This window comes from Salmo salar, chromosome ssa10 (genome assembly GCF_905237065.1).
Source record: "Salmo salar chromosome ssa10, Ssal_v3.1, whole genome shotgun sequence".
Lineage (NCBI taxonomy): Eukaryota > Metazoa > Chordata > Actinopteri > Salmoniformes > Salmonidae > Salmo > Salmo salar.
Genome location: NC_059451.1, coordinates 37,132,600 through 37,160,121, shown reverse-complemented (window position 1 = coordinate 37,160,121; position 27,522 = coordinate 37,132,600). Strand labels below are relative to the sequence as shown.

The 27,522-nt window shown below is 43.6% G+C and overlaps 1 protein-coding gene across 8 annotated transcripts in view; it reads right to left on the bottom strand.

Annotated features, from left to right (window-relative positions):
- The window catches only part of LOC106560333 (KICSTOR complex protein SZT2), a 186,744-nt gene that overhangs the window by 118,009 nt on the left and 41,213 nt on the right, over positions 1–27,522 (bottom strand). For 7 of the 8 annotated variants that reach the window (XM_014123152.2, XM_014123144.2, XM_014123146.2 and 4 more), the window contains exons 15-36: positions 26,715–26,920; positions 26,106–26,342; positions 25,808–25,886; positions 25,386–25,474; positions 24,625–24,793; positions 24,143–24,365; positions 23,726–23,923; positions 23,434–23,531; positions 16,535–16,673; positions 14,483–14,770; positions 13,933–14,140; positions 12,078–12,205; positions 9,667–9,925; positions 9,055–9,229; positions 8,862–8,954; positions 4,278–4,350; positions 3,621–3,941; positions 3,137–3,275; positions 2,034–2,144; positions 1,006–1,075; positions 671–856; positions 148–423 (exon numbers count right to left, since the gene is read on the bottom strand). In XM_014123152.2, coding sequence (XP_013978627.2) covers positions 148–423; positions 671–856; positions 1,006–1,075; positions 2,034–2,144; positions 3,137–3,275; positions 3,621–3,941; positions 4,278–4,350; positions 8,862–8,954; positions 9,055–9,229; positions 9,667–9,925; positions 12,078–12,205; positions 13,933–14,140; positions 14,483–14,770; positions 16,535–16,673; positions 23,434–23,531; positions 23,726–23,923; positions 24,143–24,365; positions 24,625–24,793; positions 25,386–25,474; positions 25,808–25,886; positions 26,106–26,342; positions 26,715–26,920 — 3,765 coding nt within the window. The remainder of the gene's footprint in view (positions 1–147; positions 424–670; positions 857–1,005; positions 1,076–2,033; positions 2,145–3,136; positions 3,276–3,620; positions 3,942–4,277; positions 4,351–8,861; positions 8,955–9,054; positions 9,230–9,666; positions 9,926–12,077; positions 12,206–13,932; positions 14,141–14,482; positions 14,771–16,534; positions 16,674–23,433; positions 23,532–23,725; positions 23,924–24,142; positions 24,366–24,624; positions 24,794–25,385; positions 25,475–25,807; positions 25,887–26,105; positions 26,343–26,714; positions 26,921–27,522) is intronic. The other variant, XM_014123150.2, reaches the window with a different exon arrangement.

Here is a 27,522-nt window from a genome sequence, read left to right as displayed (position 1 = left end):
AAATTGCATTTATTCAGAAAAAAAACATTCAAAAGATAGGAAACCTTAATTTGACTCAAAGGGCCATGAAAGAGGATGCATAAACTAGTTGGTCAGGTTGAACACCCCCCCCCCCCCCCCCAAAAAAAAAAATGAATGTTGACAAACCTCACTGTCTAGCTCCACCCTCTCCACCTCTGTTTCATGGTCAGGTCTTGTTCCTGGTGCACCATGATTGGATGGAGCCCTGGCACTGTCGTCCACATCAGCACAGTGATTGTTGGGTTGGGAGGCCTGTCCCGCCCCCTCAGTGTTAACAGTGCTCTCAGACAGCCTCTTAGAAGCCTGGATCCTCTGTGGGTGGAGTCGACTCAGAGACATGTAGTGGAAGTTGTCCTGCTCTCCTTTCAGCAAGTAACCTGAGAATGACATCCTACGGAACTCCTGTTGAGGGTAAGATTCAAGGGTTAGGGTCAGTTCCAATCTCAATCCAAGAAGAAAACTGAAATTCCAATACCAATTTTCCTCATTTAAAAGCAATTGACAGAGTAGAACTTCGGTGTGCAACAAACATGCAAGGTTCCTAACGATGGGAAAAACATATTGACCCCACTAGAAAAAAGGACATGAACTCATCTCTCATATGAAAGAAGAACTGTTGTCACCCCTCCTGGTCATCATCCCAGCCCACCTCTTTGAACTTTTCCAGGGACTGCTCAGGGCCGAAGACAAACTGCAAGGGAACGACCTCACAGTGGCAGCGTGGTCGCCCGCCTGAGCGAAGCACGTGACCCGCCACCTTCTGTAGCGTGGACGAGCTGATGACCCGGGAGTGACGCAGAGCTGACACAATCTCATCCTCCAGGAGCCAACGGATCTACAGCGAGAGGCAACAGGGAGATCTGAGTGAATGGGCCTGAAATATGTAGCTCAGTGACAGAGGAATTCCAGCTATTTAGTGGTTCGACTAGCTCAAATCATATCAAGATCGAGTTCCAAGATCGAGATTACAGAGACTGAAATTACCTCCTCCATGGCAGCTAACACGGCTAGTTTGTGTGGAATTGGGAGTTTGGACAAAGAGTCTCCTCCAACCCTGTTGAAATAAAGAAATAATGAACTACTGCAAGGTCATAGAAATCATGCAGGCTGACAAATGTCATCATCAGCCAAACCCTCCTCAACATGCTTTTATCTACCCTTTAGATCAGTGGTCACCAACCAGTCGATGGTGATTGACTGGTCCATCTTCAAGTCATTCCTAGTGGAACACCTAACAATTCTGTAGAAAAGCCAATGATAAAGGCTGTGATAAAGGCTTGTACTCCTTTTTGTTTAATTAGTTGCGCTGTTGGCGGTAGGTGCACTTGATTCAGAAGCCATGCGCACCGGTTAAGTAAAGTTTTCCCATTTTTAAGAATTTCATTTGTCTGAAAAGACAAACTCCGCCTACCCGGCGGACCGGGAGATCTGTGGTCCAATCATGTGCACGTACTGTACTGGCCAATCGGATAGCTCAAATCACCGTGCCTACTGTACAGAGCTTCCACGACACTGGTCACAGCAGTTTGATACTAAGTTACATAGCAGTCCAGTAAAATCTAAAAGTAAATTATTTGCTAATTAATTCAATTTATGCTCAGCCTGTGCCTCGCAAGTGCTACACCAACTGATGTATTTTGTCATCAAAGCTCAAGTTTTGAAATATAATATGGTCCGATAAGTAACATTGGCAGGCCAGGCATACAGCCAATATGCTGTGATAATGTATTAGGCCTACTGCACAAACCTAATTCTTACAGAACTGTTTTTATTAGGTTAATGTCATGTAAAAATAAAGAAATATGAGCGTTAGATTTCGGCTTGCTTTTTGACTGCGAAAGTGATCTTGACTCAGGAAAAGGTTGTTGCTTTAAATCAATCACCTATTAACACCTACTCCTTTAGCCTGGTTCCAGATCTGTTTGTGCTGTAAAGCCAACTGACATCGGCTATACAGCACAAACAGATATAGGACAAGACTTCTCCGCTTCTCATCCTGCCCAATGACTCACCCGTCGACCTCTACTACTCTGTCCAGGTTGCCCATCACATCCTCATTAGAGCGGTAGGAAGAGGGCTGACCTGGAGAACGGTTCAGAGACACACTGCTCTCTGACGTGTACCTAGAGAGAGTACAGGCTGTTAGTTAACAGGATCACCTTCTAGTGAAAGAAATGCAGTTTGATGAACGTATACAGCACAGGGCTATGCTCATCCACATTGCACCTTACCAATCCAATGGTAATGTGTCCGGTAAGAGTGCCTGTGTGTGTTTGGATGAGTGATGTCCTAAAAGCTTAAGCTCCAAATTCTTTTTAATTTTATTCACAAACCTGGGGAACCAAAGAGCACCTTACCCCATGAACACAAATTAATCCAAGAGCTAAAAGATTTTTGGGGGAGTTTGTCATTTAACCCTTTACACACTCATGGGACTTGGCTTATATGGATAGGACTAAATGTAAATGTTTCTCACAAAATAAATATGAAATGCATAAGCATGGTAGCAATTGAAAGGGAACTGTTTGGGGATGATGTGAAAATTATTAGACCAAAATTGAGGACACAATAGTTCACCTGACAAGACTTATTACACTGTTGATTTTATGTGCATTTTACATTTACTATACTTTTCGCTGCATTTGTTCATAACGAAATCTGAAAATATGTGGGGTAGGTGCAACATAAGACAAAAAAATGACAAGGGTTTGAGTGAGAGGACTAACTGGTGGCTCCAAGTGACCACCCACCTCTCTAAAGTGTACACAGTTCCTAAGTCATTTCAATGCACTTTCATGACTCAAAGAACAGTAAAACTATAAGTCGTTTTTTTTTAATCTCTCCTAGCTGTGCCATTGAGGAATTAAAGCAAGCACACTTGTAGTTGTTTTCTTTGGAACAGCCCTGCATCCCCATCAAATCACACAGCTACTGTTGTTTACGCAATCCAAAACCATTCATGCTCTGACATCATTCATAGTATGTTACTGTGCAGCCACTGTGTTCCAATTTATGCGCTTATCATTGGCCAAATCTGTCATTTTCAACCCGCATACGGGTATGAGTGTAAAGGGCTATTTTCATAACACATATTTTTTTGAAAGTAAGATCTAACCTGTTGTGTCTCAAGTCTGACTGCATGTCCTCTATCTCCAGGGGTAAGGTGAGAACAAAGATGTCCAGTGTGACAGACAGATCATTCAGATTCACAGCCTGCAGGGCCTCTGCATTCTCCAGACACATGATCACCTCACCTGCAATAACACCATACACGTCTCAACATAAACAGTAGGGCATTTAATAGCATTAAAAAAATGTCACACCAGACCTGAGTTCAAATAGTATTTGTTGTCTTTCAAATACTTTGAGTGTAGGAGTGAGCCTGCCTGTAGTGCCAGAGGGAAGGGTTAGCACTTTAGGAACTAGTCCACTGGTTCCATTGTGCCAGACAAACTCAAAGTGCAGCTATTTCGTTCCATTGTGCCAGACAAACTCAAAGTGCAGCTATTTCAACCCAGGTCTGATTCACATGCTGTCTATTGACTTGAGTCTATTCTGTGAGGGCTGCCAGGTTCAGAGCAGAGGCAGTGTGTACTCACCCAGGCAGGTGGGTAGCGTGGTTATGGGCATAGATCCGTGGCAGCTCTTCATGTTAACAGAGCAGGTGAGGTGGATGAACAGCGGGGGCATCTCAGGCTGTGGCCACTCTGGCTCCAACAGGCTGTCTCTCTCTAGGATTTTGAAGGAGACATTGTCCTGGTTCACTGTGTTGGAGTCAGACAGGGACTCATCCTCCCCCTCTCCCCCTGCCTCCCCCTCTCTGTCTGCCCCTAGGGATCTCCGGCCTCCAGCCCTCTCCTGGTACTCCACCTCCAGGTCTGTGTCGCTCTCCGTCACAATGCAACAGCCCGACATGTACTCTGAGGTACACAGGTGGATTTATGTTTTTACATCAAAATAAATATTAAAAACATGTAATTTAGCAGCTGCTCTTATCCAGAGACACTTACAGGCGCAATTAGTGCCTTGCTCAAGGGCACATAGACATATTTTTCAGCAAGTCAGCGCTGAGAGTCAAACCAACGACCTTTCGGTTACTGGCCCAACCGCTAGGCTACCTGCTGCCCACATAACGGTGAGATAGTACACAGGATTTATGACGTAGCCTTAAATACATGTTCTCTGTGGTCCAGAGGATGAGTATAGAGTATTTGATGTATTGTGAAATAGATAATATAAAATACAAGGATCCTCACCGTCCTCTGTAGCAGGCTCAGCCTCTGACACAACCTCTTCACTAGGTTGTCTCTTCTCTTCCCCATCAGAGTCCTCATGAGGAGAACAAAAAATACAGGAGGAAGAGCACTGTGTTATTCCCAATCCCAGTTATTTAGTGTTGAACCAATGTGTCGGCACCAAGTGTTTTCTTCACTGTCCTGGAGAGTGGATACACAAATACCGCAAAGACTGAGAGCAACTGATAGGAAATAACATACTAGTGTTGCACGGTATACGAGTACCACGGTAATCTCACCGTACAAAAACGTCATGATACCAACATTTTAGAATATGACACTACCACATTCTTCAGCCCTACAGTTCTAAATAACCAGCTAGTGCCTGTTTATACAGTCAGTTTTGTTTATAAATTCACTTACATATTTTAAGCAACAGCAACTAGTCTCTTGGATACCCCAGTCCAATAATATCCACTTTCATGTGCATCTGAAGTGTGGCAGCTTTAATCATCCTGCCGTATCCCCTACCAGCCCTCACTCACCTACATCTCTCAGCATCCCCTACCAGCCCTCACTCACCAGCATCTTTCAGCATCCCCTACCAGCCCTCACCCACCTGCATCTCTCAGCATCCCCTACCAGCCCTCACTCACCTGCATCTCTCAGCATCCCCTACCAGCCCTCACTCACCTGCATCTCTCAGCGTCCCCTACCAGCCCTCACTCACCTATATCTCTCAGCATCCCCTACCAGCCCTCACTCACCTGCATCTCTCAGCGTCCCCTACCAGCCCTCACTCACCTACATCTTTCAGCGTCCCCTACCAGCCCTCACCCACCTGCATCTCTCAGCGTCCCCTACCAGCCCTCACCCACCTACATCTCTCAGCGTCCCCTACCAGCCCTCACCCACCTGCATCTCTCAGAGCATCCCCTACCAGCCCTCACCCACCTGCATCTCTCAGCATCCCCTACCAGCCCTCACCCACCTGCATCTCTCAGCATCCCCTACCAGCCCTCACCCACCTGCATCTCTCAGCATCCCCTACCAGCCCTCACCCACCTGCATCTCTCAGCATCCCCTACCAGCCCTCACCCACCTGCATCTCTCAGCGTCCCCTACCAGCCCTCACCCACCTGCATCTCTCGGCGTCCCCTACCAGCCCTCACCCACCTGCATCTCTCAGCATCCCCTACCAGCCCTCACCCACCTGCATCTCTCAGCATCCCCTACCAGCCCTCACCCACCTGCATCTCTCAGCATCCCCTACCAGCCCTCATCCACCTGCATCTCTCAGCATCCCCTACCAGCCCTCATCCACCTGCTTCTCTAAGCATCCCCTACCAGCCCTCACCCACATGCTTCTCTCAGCATCCACTACCAGCCCTCACCCACCTGCTTCTCTCAGCATCCACTACCAGCCCTCATCCACCTGCTTCTCTCCATCCGTTCATCCTGCGCACCCATTCCTCCGTTTTTAAAATATAAATTCAGCCGTAATGGCGAGCGGGGATGCAGACCCTGAGGAATCTTCTGTTGTTACAATTGCACATTTGTTACATTGGAGCAGCACATAGAGTGAGAAAAGTTGCTCAATTGTATAATTTCATCATCGCCTGGCATAACCAAGAGCACAGGACAGTTTGAGCAGGCTTTGCAATCGCAAGCCTCTGAGTGACATACACCGAATAAACAAAACATTAGGAATACAGTTGAAGTCGGAAGTTTACATACATTTAGGTTGGAGTCATTCAAACTCGTTTTTCAACCACTCCACAAATTTCTTGTTAACAAACTATAGTTTTGGCAAGTCGGTTAGGACATCTACTTCGTGCATGACACAAGTCATTTTTCCAACAATTGTTTACAGACAGATTATTTCACTTCATCATTCACTGTATCACAATTCCAGTGGGTCAGAAGTTTACATACACTAAGTTGACTGTGCCTTTAAATAGCTTGGAAAATTCCTGTTAATGATGTCATGGCTTTAGAAGCTTCTGATTGACTCAAATTATGTCAATTAGCCTATTGGAGATGTACCTGTGGATGTATTTCAAGGCCTACCTTCAAACTCAGTGCCTCCTTGCCTGACATCATGGGAAAATCAAAAGAAATCAGCCAAGACCTCAGAAAAACAATTGTAGACCTCCACAAGTCTGGTTCATCCTTGGGAGCAATTTCCAAATGCCTGAAGGTACCACGTTCATCTGTACAAACAATAGTATGCAATTATAAACACCATGGACCACGCAGCCGTCATACTTCTCAGGAAGGAGACACGTTCTGTCTCCTAGAGATGAACGTACTTTGGTGCGAAAAGTGCAAATCAATCCCAGAACAACAGCAAAGGACCTTGTGAAGATGCTGGAGGAAACAGATAACAGTATCTATATCCACAGTAAAACGAGTGCTATATCAACACAACCTGAAAGGCCACTCAGCAAGGAAGAAGCCACTGCTCCAAAACCGCCATAAAAAAGCCAGACTACGGTTTGCAGCTGCACATGGGGACAAAGATCGTACTTTTTGGAGAAATGGCCTCTGGTCTGACGAAACAAAAATATAACTTTTTGGCCATAATGACCATCGTTATGTTTGAAGGAAAAGGGGGAGGCATGTAAGCCGAAGAACACCATCCCAACTGTGATGCACGAGGGTGGCAGCATCTTGTTGTGGGGGTGCTTTGCTGCAGGAGGGACTGGTGCACTTCACAAACTAGATGGCATCATGAGAAGGAAAATTATGGGTCTTCCAAATGGACAATGACCCCAAGCATACATCCAAAGTTGTGGCAAAATGGCTTAAGGACAACAAAGTCAAGATATTGGAGTGGCCATCACACGGCCCTGACCTCAATCCTATAGAAAATTTGTGGGCAGAACTGAAAAAGCGTGTGCGAGCAAGGAGGCCTACAAACCTGACTCCGTTACACCAGCTCTGTCAGGAGGAATGGGCCAAAATTCACCCAATTCATTGTGGGAAGCTTGTGGAAGGCTACCCGAAACGTTTGACCCAAGTGAAACAATTTAAAGGCAATGCTACCAAATACTAATTGAGTGTATATAAACTTCTGACCCACTGGGAATTTGACGAAAGCAATAAAATCTTAAATAAATCACTCTACTATCATTCTTACATTTAACATTCTTCAAATAAAGTGGTGGTCCTAACTGACCTAAGACAGGGAATTTTTACTAGGATTAAATGTCAGGAATTGTGAACTGAGTTTAAATGTATCTGACTTCAACTGTACCTGCTCCTTCCATGACATTGACTGACCAAGGTGAAAGCTATGATCCCTTATTGATGTCACTTGTTAAATCCATTTCAAAATCAGTTTCAATGAAGGGGACGAGACAGGTAAACTAAGGATTTTCAAGCCTTGAGACAATTGAGAAATGGATTGTGTATATTTGCCATTCAGAGGATGAATGGGCAAGATTTATTTTTAAGTGCCTTTGAACGGGGTATGGTAGGTGCCAGGCGTACCGGTTTGTGTCAAGAAATGCTGCTGGATTTGTTAAGCTCAACAGTTTCCTGTGTGTATCAAGAATTGTCCACCACCCAAAGAACATCCAGCCAACTCAATGTTAGGAAAGCGTTCCTAACGTTTAGGATACTGAGTATTACCAGAGCTAGCTTTTTTATTCCTGAGCCAATTTTATATAACTTCACAAACCATGTCGTGGGCTGTTTTAAACTAACCCTGGGTAACTAATAATTGTTTTGATAACAAACAGCATTGTTCAGCCATGTTGCCTAGCTAGCTAACAACCTGGTAACTTGACAGTAGGTTTAGGCATATTTGATTGGCACCGGAAGAAAGGAAAAGGGTCTGCTACTCATGAGATGTGCTTTAAAAAGGTTGGATTCACATAGGCCTAATGTAAGTCTAAACTACATCGTTTTACATTTGAGATTTTAGTCAATTACCAGACGCCCAGTTAGTGCATTCATCTTAAGATAGCTAGGTGGGACAACCACATGTCACTGGAATAGTAAGTACACTTCACCTCAATAAAGTAGCTATCAGCTAAGTCAGCGCTAGAAAGGGGAGTGAGGGGGTCAAGTGCAAGTGTTGGTTCAGGAAAGTTTTTATTTTGGGGGGAGGGGGAATACTCCTTCTGGTGCTCCTTAAATTATGTTGGGTGCCTAACATTTGTATATGTGTTTGTGGGAGAGCGAGTGTGTTTATGAGAGGGAGGGAGGGTTAACTGAAGAGTAAAGGTTTCATGCAGTGTTTTCACATTGACATGCAGATCATTATTCCTTGCTCCAATTCCTCCAGCCAAATCACAGGTAGGCCTTTGTAAATATGAGCAAATCAGCCACCATGTAGTATTCTATGATACAGTGAACAGTGTCAAGTTAACTCAATATGTGTTGTATTGAGTAGAAGTGTGAATATCATTGACAGGTTTTTTTGCATAGCACATGCGCATAACGTTTAGAAAATGGGATGACAGGGCAAACAGGGTGCTAGGCCACTGAATGTTTTTCACCCGTGGTATCGCGACACTACTGGTTATCATGATACTTGGCCTGGTATCGTATCATTAGTAAAATGTTGGTATCGTGACAACACTAACATACACATACCTCTTTCTTCGATGATGCTGGGCTGTAGTAGAAGTAGTGGGGATGAGAAGGTACGGTCTTGAAGTACTGAGCACTAATTTCCATGAATTTGTCCTGTTGAATACAGGCATTAGCTATCTTTTAAACTGTTCTATAACAAGAATATCAAATTGTAACAATCCATTTCTACATCATCTATCCTTCAGTTGTTTACCTGTATGATTTTGTGCAGGTCAGGGTAGACCTCACACTTCTGCTGCAGGTAGAGGAGGGACAGAGGGAACTCTGGCATCCTGGTGGTCCTGGGGGGTTCGTCCAGGCCGAGCCAGGAGGTGGGGGCCAAAGTCTTCCCTCTGGACTCTGCCTCACTCACGTCCTCCATCTCAATACTTGCAGATACAAGGTCATCATGTTTACTTATAGAGCACCATTCACTACTGGCAATCAATGGCCTGAACCCAACACAAAAACCAAAACAAACCAACCAAACAAACCAAAACAAAATGTTTGTTTGTGTCCCAAAGGTCTTGTATGTACCCACTCTGTGTCAATTCAGCTCTTGACCAAGGTCAGATAACATGCTCTTTCCCTATGTGTCCATGCGGATCATTTTGTAGCAGACCAGACCTCAAATATGTATATAAAATATTTTAAATACTTCAAGTGACCTTGGTTTTAATTTGTCAGGGATAGTCCCAAAAGTGCAAACTCCAGATTGTTTGATGGAATATATTTATATATATTTATATAATATAATTACAAGTAGAAGGCTGCAAGTATTTCAAACATTTGAAACGGATAACAGCTCTGTAGGTCCCAGTAGTACCTGGATGAGGAGGCCATGGGTCCCCTCTTGGCAAGCCTGTCCTCCTCTGCCTCTCCAATGGTGAAGGTGGAAGGGGTGCTGCTGTGAACCCTTACCCCTCCGTCTCCATGGCTCTCCTGGAACTCCCGGATGTGTCCGCAGAGTGTCTGGAGGAAGGAAGTGATGTCTATCTCCTGGAGAGACTCCTCACAGTAGTCCATGGCTGTCAACACGTCCTGGGAACTGATGCTGTAGGACTGCTGTAGGCTGCGGTACACACCTGAGGAATGGAGAGAACACGCACAATTCAAATACACGCCTGCAGTGTCTTAATTCATCTTTCCACGATTCCTCATGTCTTATCTCTTCGCCTCCTTCTCAACTGCATTAAAGGAGAACTTACAAGTGGACCTTATCCAATATGATCTGAATAGGAGGTGATGAGACAGGATGTGAGGAATTGAGGAAAGATTCATTGAGAAAGAGCCCCACACTTAGCTACTACATCATCACAACCTTTCCCTACATTCTCAAATACGAATCTGGCAAACTATTCTACGTTTAGTTCAGCCAAGTACAGCACAATAAATCTACCATGTCTATATTTTATTTTAAAAAATTAGGAAATAAGGGCCGAGTGGCGCAGCGGTCCGCTAGAGGAGTTACTACAGACCCAGGTTCATTCCCGGGCTGTGCCACAACCGGCCGTGACCGGGAGTCCCATAGGACGGCGCACAATTGGCCTAGCGTCATCCTGGTTAGGGGAGGGTTTGGCCAGGAGGGCTTTACTTGGTTCTAGCTACTCCTTGTGGCGAGCCAGGCACCTGCAGGTTGACCCCGGGCGCCAGTTGTACCGTGTTTCCTCCAACACATTGGTGTGGCTGGCTTCTGGGTTAAGCTGGCGGGTGTTAAGGAGCGCGGTTAGGCAGGTCATGTTTCGGAGGACGCATGAATCCACATTCGCCTCTACCGAGCCCGTTGGGGAGTTTCAGTGATGAGACAAGATCGATAAAAAAAAGGAAATAATAAACCCTAACAAATTAGTCAATACATTTTATATAAACTACATCCAAATAAAATGAGATGCATTTTCAGTACAACAGGGTATAGATTTTGGGTTAACCTCTCGACTCAGCAGTGAGAGAAAAGATGCTGCTATGGCATCACTATATCTGCATGACAGACAGTCAGCACCGGAAATGTGCATTAATGTAAATCCATCATGCTTGTCAGAGGAGAGAAGACATTTTTCCTCAGCAGAGTCTTCTAGTGTGTGTGTGTGTGTGTGTGTGTGTGTGTGTGTGTGTGTGTGTGTGTGTCTGTGTGTGTGTTTTTCCAGACACTTCTGAATAGCCAATCCTGAAACGACAGCTTAAACACTCCTCTAATAGATGTTTCCTTCACTGGGATGACACAGGTGAGAGATCGGTCTGTCTTTGCGTTTGCCCTGAACACGCCTCGATAGAAGTGGAGGCGCTATCAAAGGGCCTGCCTGTATGTGTATCAAGAAGTTACAGGCATATAGGGCACTTGTCAAAAGTAGTGCACTATATAGGGAATATGCTGCCATTTGGGACATGCAGAGATAGTCAGCTACAAGCCAATAATATTTTTTTTACATTTTGTTCATTTAGCAGATGCTCTCATCTAGAGCGACTTACAGTAGTGAGTGCATACATACTTCCTTTGTTACTGGTCCCTCTTGGAATCGAACCCCACAACCTTGGCGTTGCAAGCGCCATGCTCTACCAACTGAGCCACACAGGACCCCCATGCATACTTCTCCTCCCATCTCATTTCCCTTTAGTGCCATAAAGCAGGGTAAAGTATCATTGGGCTCCTCTATGAATCAGGTCATTTACGAGCCAGAGCAGAGAAGCACAGCATTTCATTTCCTGAGCAGTTAATGGTTTTGTGACGTCTGGTCAAATACTAGCTACACAGACTGATTAAGCAGTCAGACTGGACTAGTCACCTTTGACGTAGACTCTCATGACAGGATGTTAACCATAAATGTTAACGTCTGTCAGCGATACTTGCATAATCTGACATAGGGGACAAGGAAGGAACTGGCGACAGTCTTTGGCAGAGGCTTTGAGACTTCCTTTCCTGTTTCCTTTAGTTCAAATTTGAAAACATCCACCCCCAGAAACAAATCAAGATTTGAATATAGAATTGGTTCAAATCAAGATTTAATTATTGGTTATGAGATGACCTTTGACGTAGCTGTGGTGGTAGCGCATTACCTTTGACGTAGCTGTGGTGGTAGCGCATTGCCTTTGACGTAGCTGTGGTGGTAGTGCATTGCCTTTGACGTAGCTGTGGTGGTAGTGCATTGCCTTTGACGTAGCTGTGGTGGTAGCGCATTGCCTTTGACGTAGCTGTGGTGGTAGTGCATTGCCTTTGACGTAGCTGTGGTGGTAGTGCATTACCTTTGACGTAGCTGTGGTTGTAGTGCTCCTGCAGCAGGCTGCAGTAGTTGGCCAGTTCCTTGTGTTTATGAGGCTGCGACATCAGGTCTGTCCAGGAGGAGGTGCTGCTGCGTTCCTGAGATAGGGACCTGAAGGGAGGGAAGGGGACAGACATCAGACAGACAGTCACACAAACACTGTTACAGAATAAGAGGAAGAGAAGCACACTCAGAATCAGGAAGCCCAGTAGTAAATCTGTCAGCGAACCATACAAGCCATAGAAAGGAGGGAGCATAGCCTAATCATGAAATATAACACAGTTATTTTAACATGCTGCATATCTCCTGACAAACACACAGTCTCTAATCTCAAGTCATAAAAAACACAAATCTCTGATCTTTAATCTCAGTTAGAAAGAAAACACACAGTCCAGCTCCATGTAATGCTGCATTATGCATTGAGGTGAGGAGGCTGCTGTTAAAGTCTATTAACTTGAGGTTAAGGGGACACTCCACAACATTAGAGCTCCAAAGAATGCTTTTTAAGTGGGGAAATAAGCAGTTAAGAAAATGTATCCAATATGGCAATACTATGTGTCTAATGTTCATCGGAGGTCAACACAGTCAAACCTGTACCATGATACACAAGTGTATAATTCCCATATTTCACAGATGAAAAAAAAGTGTACAAAGAAACTTGTTTATCCATTAAAAAAAAACATTTTTAATCATAGGCTAAGAGGAGAGATTTTCATAGCACAATGCTCAGGACATCAAGTAGGGTCTGTAAATCTCAGAGAAGCTTGACAAAACGACCCTAACTGCAAGAACCTGGGAACCTACAATAAGTAAGATATTGTCAGTTCACACAGCAGACATGTTGACTTTTGGCAGTTCTACCCATTAGAACATGACTGTAGACAGAGAGACGGCCTCCTAAAAGAAGCTAGGAGCTCCAGAAAATAGAAGGGTCATGCTTTGTGGAGTCAAGCCTTCAAGTATGTTAAAGAATATCAAGTCAAAATGTCTAGAGGCGACAGCCTTCTCTGGAAGATACCAACATCCCCATAGCAACACAAGCCTGGAGTGAGATAGTGATTTACTCAACCCCAGGAGCCTCTCCCTGGTCTGAAAACAGAGGAGATGGGAGCATGTGATTAGGCCTAAGCTCCTCCCACAGGCACCGATCCAAAACACCACAGCTCAGTTAATCTTTCCATGACTCCTTGCATCCTTTCCCCTCACCTCCTTCTCAACCGTATTGGTCCCATCCCCCATCCCCTCAAAGCAAAGATGCAAGGAATTGAGGACAGATGAATTGAGATGGATCTCACCAGAGGAGAAGACAGGCAGGATGATGGAAGCAGCAGTAAGCTAGCAGTGTTGTGCTACCTGAACTTCATCTGCTGATGCATCTCCTAGGAGTCAGCGTCTTGAGGTCTATTTATCACCATAGTAAAGGAAAACAACATTAGCATGGGGCTCAGGTAACCACAATGACCTTGCTGGCAACCAAGGTTAAGTGAAGGGTAAACTTATGAAGGGTATAATCAGGTATGACATGGTAGGACATTTGACAGAGAGTTTCAAGAGTCAGTCACATATGATTGATGGCATACACAGAACCTTGGATCTGGCCTATTCCCCTCCCCGGACCTGGGTTGAAATTCTATTTGTTCCTCATAATACTTGGAGATTTTGATTGAGCCTGCCCAGTGTCCCAGATTGCTATATTTCCACTGCTGAGAATATTCCATTAGTTCCATGGTGTCAGGCAAGCTCAATCAAGTGCAGATAAAGTACTTGAAAGGAAACAAATACTATTGAACACAGATGTGCTTCCCATCAGTAGCCCAAGTGTGTGTGTTACTGGATACCTGAAGAAGATGTCCCTTGGCTGCCTGTTGAAGTGGGGATGGACTAGCTGGTCCTTCAGAGAGTCCAGGGAACAGTTATAGACGTATACAGGGCAGCACGGATGGGACAGGTCCCCTGAGCTCTGCTGGGACACCTGGCTACTGAACGTGATGTGGAAGTCTCCCTTCTGGGGCTCAGCGAACTGCACCCCATCCCTCTCATCCACACCTGAGAGAGGGAGGGAAAGAGAGAGCGAGAAAGGAGGGAGAAAGAGAGAGAAGTGGAGAGAGGGGTAGAGAGAGAATCATTTACAGCTACATCTAGAGAGGGGGGATGCATTTCAGCGTGACGCCAGAAAGCAAAATAAACACAATTTGTTCTGGGAGCCCCATCCTTTCCCTTCCACAACAGTAATATTATGTTATTGCTGAGGTAGAGGGAGGGAGAGCGGTAGAGGTAGAGAGAGCGAGGTAGAGGTAGAGAGAGAGAGGAGAGAGAGAGAGGTAGAGATGGGGTTGGTGAGGAGGTATGCATGTTGGAAGCAACACACTAAGAATAATATAAATGCACCTTTGGTGCCATTTTCAGGCTCAGAGGGCCGGCTCTCCCAATTATCATGCTCTACCGTGGAGCTCCCAGATCCAGGGGAGAACAGGCGCGACCGGGGTCCCACAGGACCACCACCACCAGGGGAAAGCAGAGGGGACATCAGCTCGCCAGTCAACCCACCATCCAGCCCATTGATAGAGACAGAGTGAGAATCGGCCTGTGATTTGTTGCTGATAATCAGGGTGTCATCATCCTCCCCATTACCCTGGGGCTCTGTATCCAGCCCAGATGACATCAACATCTGGACATCTGCAGAGAAAAAAACAACGCTCAGAGCTTTATTGACACGGTAATGTTACTAACATCTATAAAACACACGGCACTGTAACAATACCACTTTCTGGTGATAAGCAGGTCACAATCAGTTAACCTGTTGGGGATAGGGGGCAGTATTTGCACGGCCGGATAAAAAAAACGTACCCGATTTAATCTGGTTACTACTCCTGCCCAGTAACTAGAATATGCATATAACTGTTTGATTTGGATAGAAAACACCCTAAAGTTTCTAAAACTGTTTGAATGGTGTCTGTGAGTATAACAGAACTCATATGGCAGTCAAAACCCTGAGACAAATCCTGACAGGAAACTGAAATCTGATGTGGATATCACTTCAAACATTTGCTATTGAAACACACAGGGGCTTGTGAATCATTTAGCACTTCCTATGGCTTCCACTAGATGTCCCCAGTCTTTACAAAGTGGTTTGAGTCTCCTACTATCAAAATTGACTGAAAGAGAGACTGTTTATCTTGGTCACAGGGGATGGGCCATTACCAATGTGACGTCGGCGCCCATGGGTACTCTCCCTTTTCGAAAAGTTTTGAAAGACAATGCAACCGTCCCAATGGAATATTGTTGAAGCCCTGGTTGAAAAAGGCCCTAAAGATTTATGTTTGAACGAACTTAAATATATATTTTTTGCTCATTCCTGACGACAAGTCAGACGCACACAGTACATTTTCACTAGCCTTCGGAGCGCGCTAACACTATTGGGACATAAATTATACTTTTTTGAACAAAACTACATTTGTTATGGACCTGGGATTCCTAGAAGTGCCTTCTGATAAAGATAATCAAAGGTAAGGGATTATTTACAATAGTATTTTTGATGGTTGATCGTTCCAAGATGGCTCCAACATTTATAGCCTAGACTTTTTCTGGGCATACCACGTCGTTTATTGCAAAGTGTGATTTCCCAGTAAAGTTATTTTTAAATCTGGCAAAGAGATGGCATTCAAGACATGTTAATCTATAAATCTTTGAATGACAATATTACATTTTAACAATGTTTTCGAATAGTAATTTTGTAAATTGTAGCGCTAATTCATCGGAAGCATTTGAGGGAAAAGATTTTCTGAACGTCATGCGCCGATGTAAAATGCTGTTTTTATATATAAATATGAACTTTATCGAACAAAAAATGCATGTGTTGTGTAACATGATGTCCTAGGAGTGTCATCTGATGAAGGTTGTCAAAGGTTAGTGCTGCATTTAGCAGTGTTTTGGGTATTTGTGATGCATGCTAGTTGCTTTGAAAATGGCTGTGTGATTATTTCTGGCTGGGTACTCTGCTGATATAATCTAATGTTTTGCTTTTCCTGTAAAGCCTTTTTTGAAATCGGACAATGTGGTTCGATTCAGGAGAGGTGTATCTATAAAACGGTGTAAAATAGTCATATGTTTGAGAAATTGAAGTTATAGCATTTATGAGGTTTTGCATTTAGCGCGATGCGATTCCACTGGCTGTTGATTAGGGTGGGACGCAAGCGTCCCACTGGCCCAGACAGGTTAAAACTAGCACATGATACTAGGCTGGTAACTAGCCTAAATACATAGGATTCCTATGACGAGAGCAGAGCCCCCACTTGTGTAATGAGTAGAAAGAGCTGTAATTCTGTCCTATTTGCACATCAGACAAATACAGCAGAGCACAGAGAACAAAAGTGGATTTTATCTACCTGTGACTAAACCAGTTCCCAGAAAGGAGAAGGGGGTATAGCACACCAGGCCTACCTGTGAAGGTGTCAGGGAGGAAGGTGAGGAGGATCTGTTGGGGGCTGATGTACTTGGCGTAACACTTCCACTGAGGGGTAGACCCATCCCTCTCCACTGGGACTGACTCCTCGTCCACCAGGTCTGCATTGCTGAAACTCTGAGAGAAAGAGGAGACAAACGCACAGAGATGACAAGTGTTACAAAATAGAATAGACAAAAGGAGTATTTCCCAAGGACAAAGCTTCAATAATGAGAGGAAGAAGAGGGTAGTGTAAAACATGCATGGATACCAAAAGCAGAACCTGAGGCCCATTGGTGGTTTTACATTGTTTTTGCATTTCATAAAACTGATATCAACGCCAAGGAGGAACCTTCTGGATTTCTCTCCTCAAAGAGAGAATGCAGACTGGTTAAAAGGTTTACCTGCAGGGTACAGGTTGCTACCTATAGGGTGCAGGTTACTACCTGAAGGGTACAGGTTACAACCTGAAGGGTAGAGGTTACAACCTGAAGGGTACAGGTTACTACCTGAAGGGTACAGGTTACAACCCATAGGGTACAGATTACTACCTGAAGGGTACAGGTTAATAACCTGACCTGTTGCATCCTCTACAACCACTGTGATTATTATTATTTGACCCTGCTGGTCATCTATGAACATTTGAACATCTTGGCCATGTTCTGTTTTAATCTCCACCTGGCACAGCCAGAAGAGGACTGGCCACACCTCATAGCCTGGTTCCTCTCTAGGTTTCTGACTAAATTCAATTTTCACAGAACCACTTGTTGCAATTTCGATGAGGCTCTCTTGTTCAGATATCGGTAAGTGGACTAGAGGCAGGGCATGAAAGGGATAATGAATCCAGTTGTTTGTGTTGTCTGTTTCGGGAAAGTACCTGCGTAATTACGCATCCAACTCACTCAGGTGCTTCGCTATGTCACATTCGACATTGTCCATAAGCTTGAGTTCATTTGCACACCAAAAAATCATACAATGATGGAAAGACCTGTGTGTTGTCCTTGTTAATGCAGATAGAGTAGAGCTCCAACTTCTTAATCATAGCCTCAATTTTGTCCTGCACATTAAATATAGTTGCGGAGAGTCCCTGTAATCCTAGATTCAGATCATTCAGGTGAGAAAAAACATCACCCAGATAGGCCAATCGTGTGAGAAACTCGTCATCCTGGAAGCGGTCAGACAAGTGAAAATTATGGTCAGTAAAGAAAACTTTAAGCTCGTCTCTCAATTCAAAAAGATGTGTCAATACTTTGCCCCTTGATAAACAGTGCACTTCTGTATGTTGTAAAAGCGTTACATGGTCGCTGCCCATATCATTGCATAGTGCAGAAAATACATGAGAGTTCAGGGGCCTTGCTTTAACTTGTTGGGGATAGGGAGCAGTATTTGCACGGCCGGATAAAAAACGTACCCGATTTAATCTGGTTACTACTCCTGCCCAGTAACTAGAATATGCATATAATTAGTGGATTTGGATTGAAAACACTCTAAAGTTTCTAAAACTGTTTGAATGGTGTCTGTGACTATAACAGAACTCATATGGCAGTCAAAACCCTGAGACAAATCCTAACAGGAAATGGAAATCTGATGTGTGGAATCACTTCAAACCTTTGCCATTGAAACACACAGGGACTTATTAATCATTTAGCACTTCCTAAGGCTTCCACTAGATGTCGACAGTCTTTACAAAGTGGTTTGAGTCTTCTATGGTAGAAACTGACCCAAAGAGAGGCTTGGGAAGTTGGTCACAGGGGGAGGGCTATTACTACTATGACGCGGGCGCCCATTGGAAACCTTTTGTTCCTAAACGTTTAGTAAGACAATGCAATCGTCCGCCTTGAATATTATTGAAGCTCTGGTTGAAAAAGGCCCTAAAGATTTATGTTATACGTTTGACATGTTTGAACGAATGTAAATATATTTTTTTTGCACATTCGTGACGACAAGTTCCGCGCGCTTCAGTACATTATGAGTAGCCTTCGGAACGCGCTAACAAGAAGGGACTATTGGGACATAAATTAACTTTTTCGAACAAAACTACATTTGTTGTGGACCTGGGATTCCTGGAAGTGCCTTCTGATGAAGATAATCAAAGGTAAGGGAATATTTACGATAGTATTTTTGATTTTAGATGGTTCCAAGATGGCGCTAACATGTATCGCCTAGCCTATTTTTCTGAGCATACCACGTCGTTTATTGCAAAGTGTGATTTCCCAGTAAAGTTATTTTTAAATCTGGCAATGCGGTTGCATTCACGAGATGTTAATCTATAATTCTTTGAATGACAATATTAAATTTTAATAATGTTTTCGAATAGTAATTTTGTAAATTGTAGCGCTGGTTCACCGGAAGCATTTGAGGGAAAATATTTTCTGAACGTTACGCGCCGATGTAAAATGCTGTTTTTATATATAAATATGAACTTTATCGAACAGAAAATGCATGTATTGTGTAACATGATTTCCTATGAGTGTCATCTGATGAAGATTGTCAAAGGTTAGTGCTGCATTTAGCTGTGTTTTGGGTATTTGTGATGCATCTAGTTGCTTTGAAAATGGCAGTGTGATTTTTTTTGGCAGGGTACTCTCCTAACATAATCTAATGTTTTTCTTTTGCTGTAAAGCCTTTTTGAAATCGGACAACGTGGTTCGATTCAGGAGAGGTGTATCTATAAAATGGTGTAAAATAGTAATATGTTTGAGAAATTGAAGTTATAGCATTTATGAGGTTTTGTATTTCGCGCGACGTGATTCCACTGGCTGTTGACTAGAGTGGGACGTTGACAGTTTTTAACAAAGTCAACCATTTTCACTGTAGTGTCCAAAACGTCTTTCAAGCTGTCAGGCATTCCCTTGGCAGCAAGAGCCTCTCGTGGATGCTGCAGTGTACCCAAGTGGTGTCGGGAGAAACTGCTTGCACGTGCGTTACCACTCCACTATGTCCCCCTGTCATGGCTTTTGCGCAATCAGTACAGATACCAACATGAGCAGTAGCTATGTTTGGCTACATACAGACCATTAGTGGAATTCCCGCGAGAAAGAAATGGTTAATGTAATTGGATGTTAATTATTTGACTAGGCTACCTGTATTTGACATTGTGTTGTTATTTTGCTGAACACTAGAAGGTTACATTTTATTTTTGGCAGTGAAACAAGGCTACTCAGGTGAGAAAAAAAACTCACCCAAATGTATAGCCCCGTTGGAAAATATAAATGACTGTCTGAAAATGTGAAGAGAAAAAAAGTATATATATGAACCACATTTTTATTTGGCGTACCCCCAACGGCATTGCGCGTACCCCTGAAGGAATGTAGTGTGGAAGCCTACCAAAAAACAATTAAGCAACAAATTCAATCCCTTTTAGACAACTTCCTGAACAAAACATTCCACTGTAATAGTGAAGGTGTAAACCTGCCAGTAGAAAACCTAAACTGTGTATTTGACCTCTCAGCTTCCCTATCAAATCTAAAACTGTCAAACACAAAACCGAAGAAAATTAACAACAATGACAAATGGATTGATGAAGAATGCAAATACCTAAGAAAGAAATTGAGAAACCTATCCAACCAAAAACTTGGAGACCCAGAAAACCTGAGTCTACGCCTTCGCTATGGTGAATCACTAAAACAATACAGAAATACACTACGGAAAAAGAAGGAAGAGCACATCAGAAATCAGCTCAATGTAACTGAAGAATCCATAGACTAACCACTTCTTGGAAAATTGGAAAACACTAAACAAACAACACAGTTATCTATCCAAATTGGAGATGTATGGGTAAACCACTTCTCCAATCTTTTTGGCCCTATAACAAAGAACAAACATTAAAAACATATACATGATCAAATACAAATATTTGAATCAACTACTAAAAACTACCAGAACCCACTGGATTCTCCAATTACATTGAATGAACTACAAGAAAAAATAAAAATCCTCCAACCCAAAAAGGCCTGTGGTGTTGATGGTATCCTCAATGAAATGATAAAATATGCAGACAACAAATTCCAATTGGCTATACTAAAACTCATTAACATCATCCTTAGCTCTGGCATTGTCCCCAATATCTGGAACCAAGGACCAAGGACTGAGACTGCACTTGTGAAGGTGGTAAATTACCTTTTAATGACGTCAGACCGAGGCTCTGCATCTGTCCTCGTGCTCCTAGATCTTAGTGCCGCTTTTGATACCATCGATCACCACATTCTTTTGGAGAGATTGGAAACCCAAATTGGTCTACATGGACAAGTTCTGGCCTGGTTTAGATCTTATCTGTCGGAAAGATATCAGTTTGTGAATGGTTTGTCCTCTGACAAATCAATTGTAAATTTCGGTGTTCCTCAAGGTTCCGTTTTAGGACCACTATTGTTTTCACTATATATTTTACCTCTTGGGGATGTCAGTCGAAAACATAATGTTAAATTTCACTGCTATGCGGACGACACACAGCTGTACATTTCAATGAAACATGGTGAAGCCCCAAAATTGCCCTCGCTAGAAGCCTGTGTTTCAGACATAAAGAAGTGGATGGCTGCAAACTTTCTACTTTTAAACTCGGACAAAACAGAGATGCTTGTTCTAGGTCCCAAGAAACAAAGAGATCTTCTGTTGAATCTGACAATTAATCTGGATGGTTGTACAGTCGTCTCAAATAAAAAACTGTGAAGGACCTCAGCGTTACTCTGGACCCTGATCTCTCTTTTGAAGAACATATCAAGACTGTTTCAAGGACAGCTTTTTTCCATCTACGTAACATTGCAAAAATCAGAAACTTTCTGTCCAAAAATGACCCAGAAAAATGAATCCATGCTTTTGTTACTTCTAGGCTGGACTTTTTTTTACTGCTAACCTACAAAGCATTACATGGGCTTGCTCCTACCTATCTTTCCGATTTGGTCCTGCCGTACATACCTACACGTACGCTACGGTCACAAGACGCAGGCCTCCTAATTGTCCCTAGAATTTCTAAGCAAACGCCTGGAGGTAGGGCTTTCTCCTATAGAGCTCCATTTTTATGGAATGGTCTGCCTACCCATGTGAGAGACGCAGACTCAGTCTCAACCTTTAAGTCTTTACTGAAGACTTATCTCTTCAGTAGGTCCTATGATTAAGTATAGTCTGGCCCAGGAGTGTGAAGGTGAACGGAAAGGCTGGAGCAACGAACCGCCCTTGCTGTCTCTGCCTTGCCGGTTCCCCTCTTTCCACTGGGATTCTCTGCCTCTAACCCTATTACAGGGGCTGAGTCACTGGCTTACTGGTGTTCTTCCATGCCGTCCATGGGAGGGGTGCGTCACTTGAGTGGGTTGAGTCACTGACGTGGTCTTCCTGTCTGGGTTGGCGCCCCCCCTTGGGTTGTGCCATGGCGGAGATCTTTGTGGGCTATACTCGGCCTTGTCTTAGGACGGTAAGTTGGTGGTTGTAGACATCCCTCTAGTGGTGTGGGGGCTGTGCTTTGGCAAAGTGGGTGGGGTTATATCCTGCCTGTTTGGCCCTGTCCGGGGGTATCATCGGATGGGGCCACAGTGTCTTCTGATCCCTCCCGTCTCAGCCTCCAGTATTTATGCTGCAGTAGTTTATGTGTCGGGGGGCTAGGGTCAGTCTGTTACATCTGGAGTATTTCTCTTGTCTTATCCGGTGTCCTGTGTGAATTTAAATATGCTCTCTCTAATTCTCTCTTTCTGTCTTTCTCTCGGAGGACCTGAGCCCTAGGACCATGCCTCAGGACTACCTGGCATGATGACTCCTTGCTGTCCCCAGTCCACCTGGCCGTGCTGCTGCTCCAGTTTCAACTGTTCTGCCTGCGGCTATGGAACCCTGACCTGTTCACCGGACGTGCTTGTTGCACCCTCGACAACTACTATGATTATTATTATTTGACCATGCTGGTCATTTATGAACATTTTAACATCTTGACCATGTTCTGTTATAATATCCACCCGGCACAGCCAGAAGAGGACTGGCCACCCCTCATAGCCTGGTTCCTCTCTAGGTTTCTTCCTAGGTTTTTGCCTTTCTAGGGAGTTTTTCCTAGGAAGTTTTTCCTAGCCACCGTGCTTCTTTCACATGCATTGCTTGCTGTTTGGGGTTTTAGGCTGGGTTTCTGTACAGCACTTTGAGATATCAGCTGATGTACGAAGGGCTATATAAATACATTTGATCACCCCAATCCACAAAAGTGGAGACAAATTTGACCCCAAGTACTACCGTGGAATACGTGCCTTCACCCTGCACACCCGAATTGAAAAACAAACAAACCAAAACAAAAGTATTCTCATGCTTTATTGATTTCAAAAAAGCCTTTGACTCAAGTTGGCATGAGGGTCTGCTACACAAATTGATGGAAAGTGGTGTTGGGGGAAAAAACATACGACATTATAAAATACATGTACACAAGCAACAAGTGTGCGGTTAAAATAGGCAAAAAAACACATTTCTTTCCTCAGGGCCGTGGGGTGAGGCAGGGATGCAGCTTAAGCCCCACCCTCTTTAACATATATATCAATGAATTCACGAGGGCACTAGAACAGTTTGCAGCACCCAGTCTCACCCTGCTAGAATCTAAAGTCAAAAATGTCTACTGTTTGCTGATGATCTGGTGCTTCTATCACCTACCAAGGAGGGCCTACAGCAGCACCTAGATCTTCTGCACAGATTCTGTCAGGCCTGGGCCCTGACAGTAAATCTCAGTAAGACCAAAATAATTGTGTTCCAAAAAAGGTCCAGTTGCCAGGGCCACAAACACAAATTCCATCTGGACACGTGCGTTACCAGGATGCACCATGCTTCTACACCTGCATTGCTTGCTGTTTGGGGTTTTAGGCTGGGTTTCTGTACAGCACTTTGTGACATCAGCTGATGTAAGAAGGGCTTTCTAAATACAATTTGATTGATTGATTACCTGCAGGGTACTGGTGGATCCAGTCACTTCTTTACTGTGCTCTATAGTTTGGAATGACATCACCATGTCCTGTCTCTCTGGACGTTTCAGGCACTCCTCTGTCAAGAGAAGGTAACAAACAAAAGTCATTTTGTGCAGGAGTATAAAATGTTACATAATTAAAACAATCATTAGCAGGATTTTGTGGTTTTCAGTCAGTCAACATGTGTTTATAAAGTGCTTTACATTAACTCAGTCTAGACTCCAAAGAGCAAGCAAATGTACAGCAGAAGCACACATTTAGAATGCCTACCTCTGATGACAGGAAGAGAGAAGGGTGCAATATGTCCGTCTCGTTCCCTGTCTAGGATGTGATGCATGAAGGTGACGTTCTCATGGTCAGCCAATGTGATCTCCCGGTCACTGAGCTCGTTTTGCAAGCTGCTGTGGAACAGACTAAGCAGGAGTTCGTTGGGCAGGTAGGGGGCGCCCTGGGACACCTCCGTCTCCACTGCAATACATTTTCATTACTTCAACCACCATTTTCATAATATTGTAGCGACAACACTTAGTGACCTTGTCAAGACGTTTGGACCTCTTGGGGTATAAATGGCTAAGGTGTTGGACGAAGAGTAGGAGGGACCCAGATTTGGGCTATTACCAGAATTTGCCACAATTTATCAATTCATGTTGAAAAAAAATGTGATCTTGAGGACATTATAACATTCACCTCTGCTGAGAGTGAGGAAGAAGATCTCTATCTGTTGGCACTTGGGCAGCAGCTCAATGAGGTCAAACTGGATGGGAACGGTGTGGATGCAGTCCTCAGAGGGTGGGGGGTCCCCTGCCCCGACCACGATGGGAGGGTACACCTGCTCCTTGTTCTGGCACAGCTGGCTCAGGTACTCAAACGTCATCATGGTGGACACAGTGGCCAGATCCCGGGGGAAAATCTGTGGACAAAGTTAATTCACTTTTACAATCAAATGATGAGAGAGGAACCAGACGTAGAGTCGTTCCTCCTCTGGCCGTATCTGTACACACATTTAAACTTTACCTCATCTCTTCATAAGTATTGTAATACTACAGAAACGCATGAATTGGAACTCCCAGCGATTTTACTACTGAATAGCTAGCTACCTTTGACAACAGCTGACAACTGCGAATATAAAAATAACAATTTCATTGATTGATTGATTGATTGGTACTGACCGCCTGGGGTATCTCCTGGTAGGTGAGCTCCTGGAAGTGTCTGTGTTGGTCTCTGGGGCTCCATACTGTCCTACTCTGAGGCTCAACCCAACACTCGGTCACCAGGTTGAGCTCTGTGTCCACATCGATAGCCTCCACCTCTGTATCGTTGTCATCGTCTGTGGAGAAACTGGAGACCCATGATGGAAGATAAGGGATCAGGACAGGAGGACATACGGAAGCTTATTCAGCAATAGCACAATTAACTGACTAAATAACCAGCAAAATATACCCAATGGCAACGTGCACCAAAGCATTCAAAAGGTTTTAAAAAAGTTCTTATAAATGTAACTGTTCTTATAAATAAAACTAACAGTCCTTATAAAAGTAACAGTTCTCATAAATAAAAGTGTTCTTATAAAAGTGTTCTTATAAATAAAAGTAACAGTTCTCAGAAATAAAAGTATCTGTTCTTAGAAATAAAAGTAACAGTTCTCAGAAATAAAAGTATCTGTTCTTAGAAATAAAAGTATCTGTTCTTAGAAATAAAAGTATCTGTTCTTAGAAATAAAAGTATCTGTTCTTAGAAATAAAAGTAACTGTTCTTAGAAATAAAAGTAACTGTTCTTAGAAATAAAAGTAACTGTTCTTAGAAATAAAAGTAACTGTTCTTAGAAATAAAAGTGTTGGATAATATATGAAGATAATGTGTTGAAATTGTGGAACGTGTGGAATAAAGCAATAGAACCAGTGGCTAAATACTTAATAGAATTCAGTCTCACCTGTCCTTGGTAGAGGTGGAGTGAGGTGGAAACAGGATATACTGGACAATACAGGTGTGACTCTCTCCATCCACCGCCTCTGGCATCCCCTACAGGGACAGCATCACAAGTCATTCTTACCATGAGATTTGTATAGGAATTCAATGCAAACACTGTACAGTAAACTGTCTGGCCTCAATATGTCCAGATAAGAATATGTGTATGTGTGTGGCCTAATTTTTTGCAGTGTTAATGTAGATAATGATAGATGAGTTTTGTTTGGTTTAGACTGAACAATGTTACCTCATTCTGTAAAATGTGTGTAGAAATTGTTCATATCGGCTTGAAGGACCGCTCGAAGGACAATTTTTTTTATGAGTTCATATGGGTTTAGTAAATACTTTGTCTCTAAGTGCCCCAGCCAGTCAGCATTCTACTCTCACCTTCATTGGCAGTTCAGTCACCATGTTGACTATGCCATCTCCACTGGCAGCAAAATGAAAGCCCTCAGAGAGGCGAATCCTGGAGGAAAATCAAAACACACTTTCAGGAAACAAGTCACAAGATGTTAGTAACCCTAAGAACTTCCTAACAGCTCCCTGATATGACAATGATGACTTGTATCCATCAGGAAAGTATTTCTGTGTCATAAAGCATGCCAGCATATAGATATTCAGGTAAACCGGTGTAACGCACATCAAAAACTTTACAGGTAACATTAAATATGCCAGGGGGACTCACTCAGACAGCATGGACAGTATATGAGCCACAGCCTGTAGGGGAACGGTAGATCCAAGGCCGCCCTGCACCGTCCAGACCCAGCGCTGGTGGAGAAAGTAGCGTGAAAGAGACGCTAGGCTGGACGAGGCTGCGCGATTGGCTGCCATACTGAGGGGCGCGGTCATGCTGGGGAGCTGGGTGAAGTTCTCCATGTTCAGAATGAAGGGCGTCCGGAAGTCTGACGGAAGCTTATCGTAGCTTCAGGGGGAGATTGGACACTGTTAGATTCAGAGCACTCATAATCCAAACAAAAATCTGATGCTTTATGTCTCGTGACCTCAATAATTGTAATCTACAGTAAAAAGCCACGTGACTGAAAAAATATAAATTGGAATCACTTAATTTTACAGTACAGAAACCAGATATTTCCTAATTACATTATAAAATGGTAATTACACAGCAATAAGTACATCAATAAACTTGTTTGTTTCTTTGAAAACATTAGTGTAAATTGAAATGCTACCATCCGACTGTTTTGGTATTGCAAGTTAACCAGCATTATTTCAAATCAGTTGTGCCTGCTGGGTAACTTCCATGCTCAAGGCACAAATCTGAATACATTCCATTGACCTGATGAGCAGTTTCTCCAGAGGTTTGTTGAGGACAACCATACATGGCCGGTCAGACAACGCAGGTTTGGAATTAGGGAGAGGAGGGGACTTGGCGCGGGAGGCGTGCCCCAGAATCTTCCTCTTGGTCTTGGGCGTAGCCTCCTTGTTCTGGATGCGCTGAGGGAAGCGAAGCCTCAGGATCTGCTCCCGCAACTCATCCACTATCTAGAAGATGAAGGGCAGAGAAAAGGATGAGCTGAAGAATAGGATAGGTTAGTTCCCTCACAGACAGCTGTTTAGTTCACTTCCCTTAATTGGCATTTCAGGAATTTGTCTTGCATCTTCAGCCATGAGTTAACAATCAAGATTTACAGACAACATTGACACTGTCGTGTCTTTGGGGTACCATTAAACTGAAGACATGTTTATCAATTAACTCCCTGTAATTATTATCACGCGATTAAACTGATTCATCGTTTAATTGTAATTAACTAGGAGATCGGGGCACCAAGGAAAATATTCAGATTTGTACATGAACGCTCACTCATTCGGGAACAACTGCAATCAATATATATATATACGCTCAGTGTGTCGTCGGGATCCTTGTTGAAGTCTCTCTCTCTCTCTCTCTCTCTCTCTCTCTCTCTCTCTCTCTCTCTCTCTCTCTCTCTCTCTCTCTCTCTCTCTCTCTCTCTCTCTCTCTCTCTCTCTCTCTCTCTCTCTCTCTCTCTCTCTCTCTCTCTCTCTCTCTCTCTCTCTCTCTCTCTCTCTCTCTCTCTCTCTCTCTCTCTCTCTCTCTCATGTCATTATAGAATGGATGTTTCATT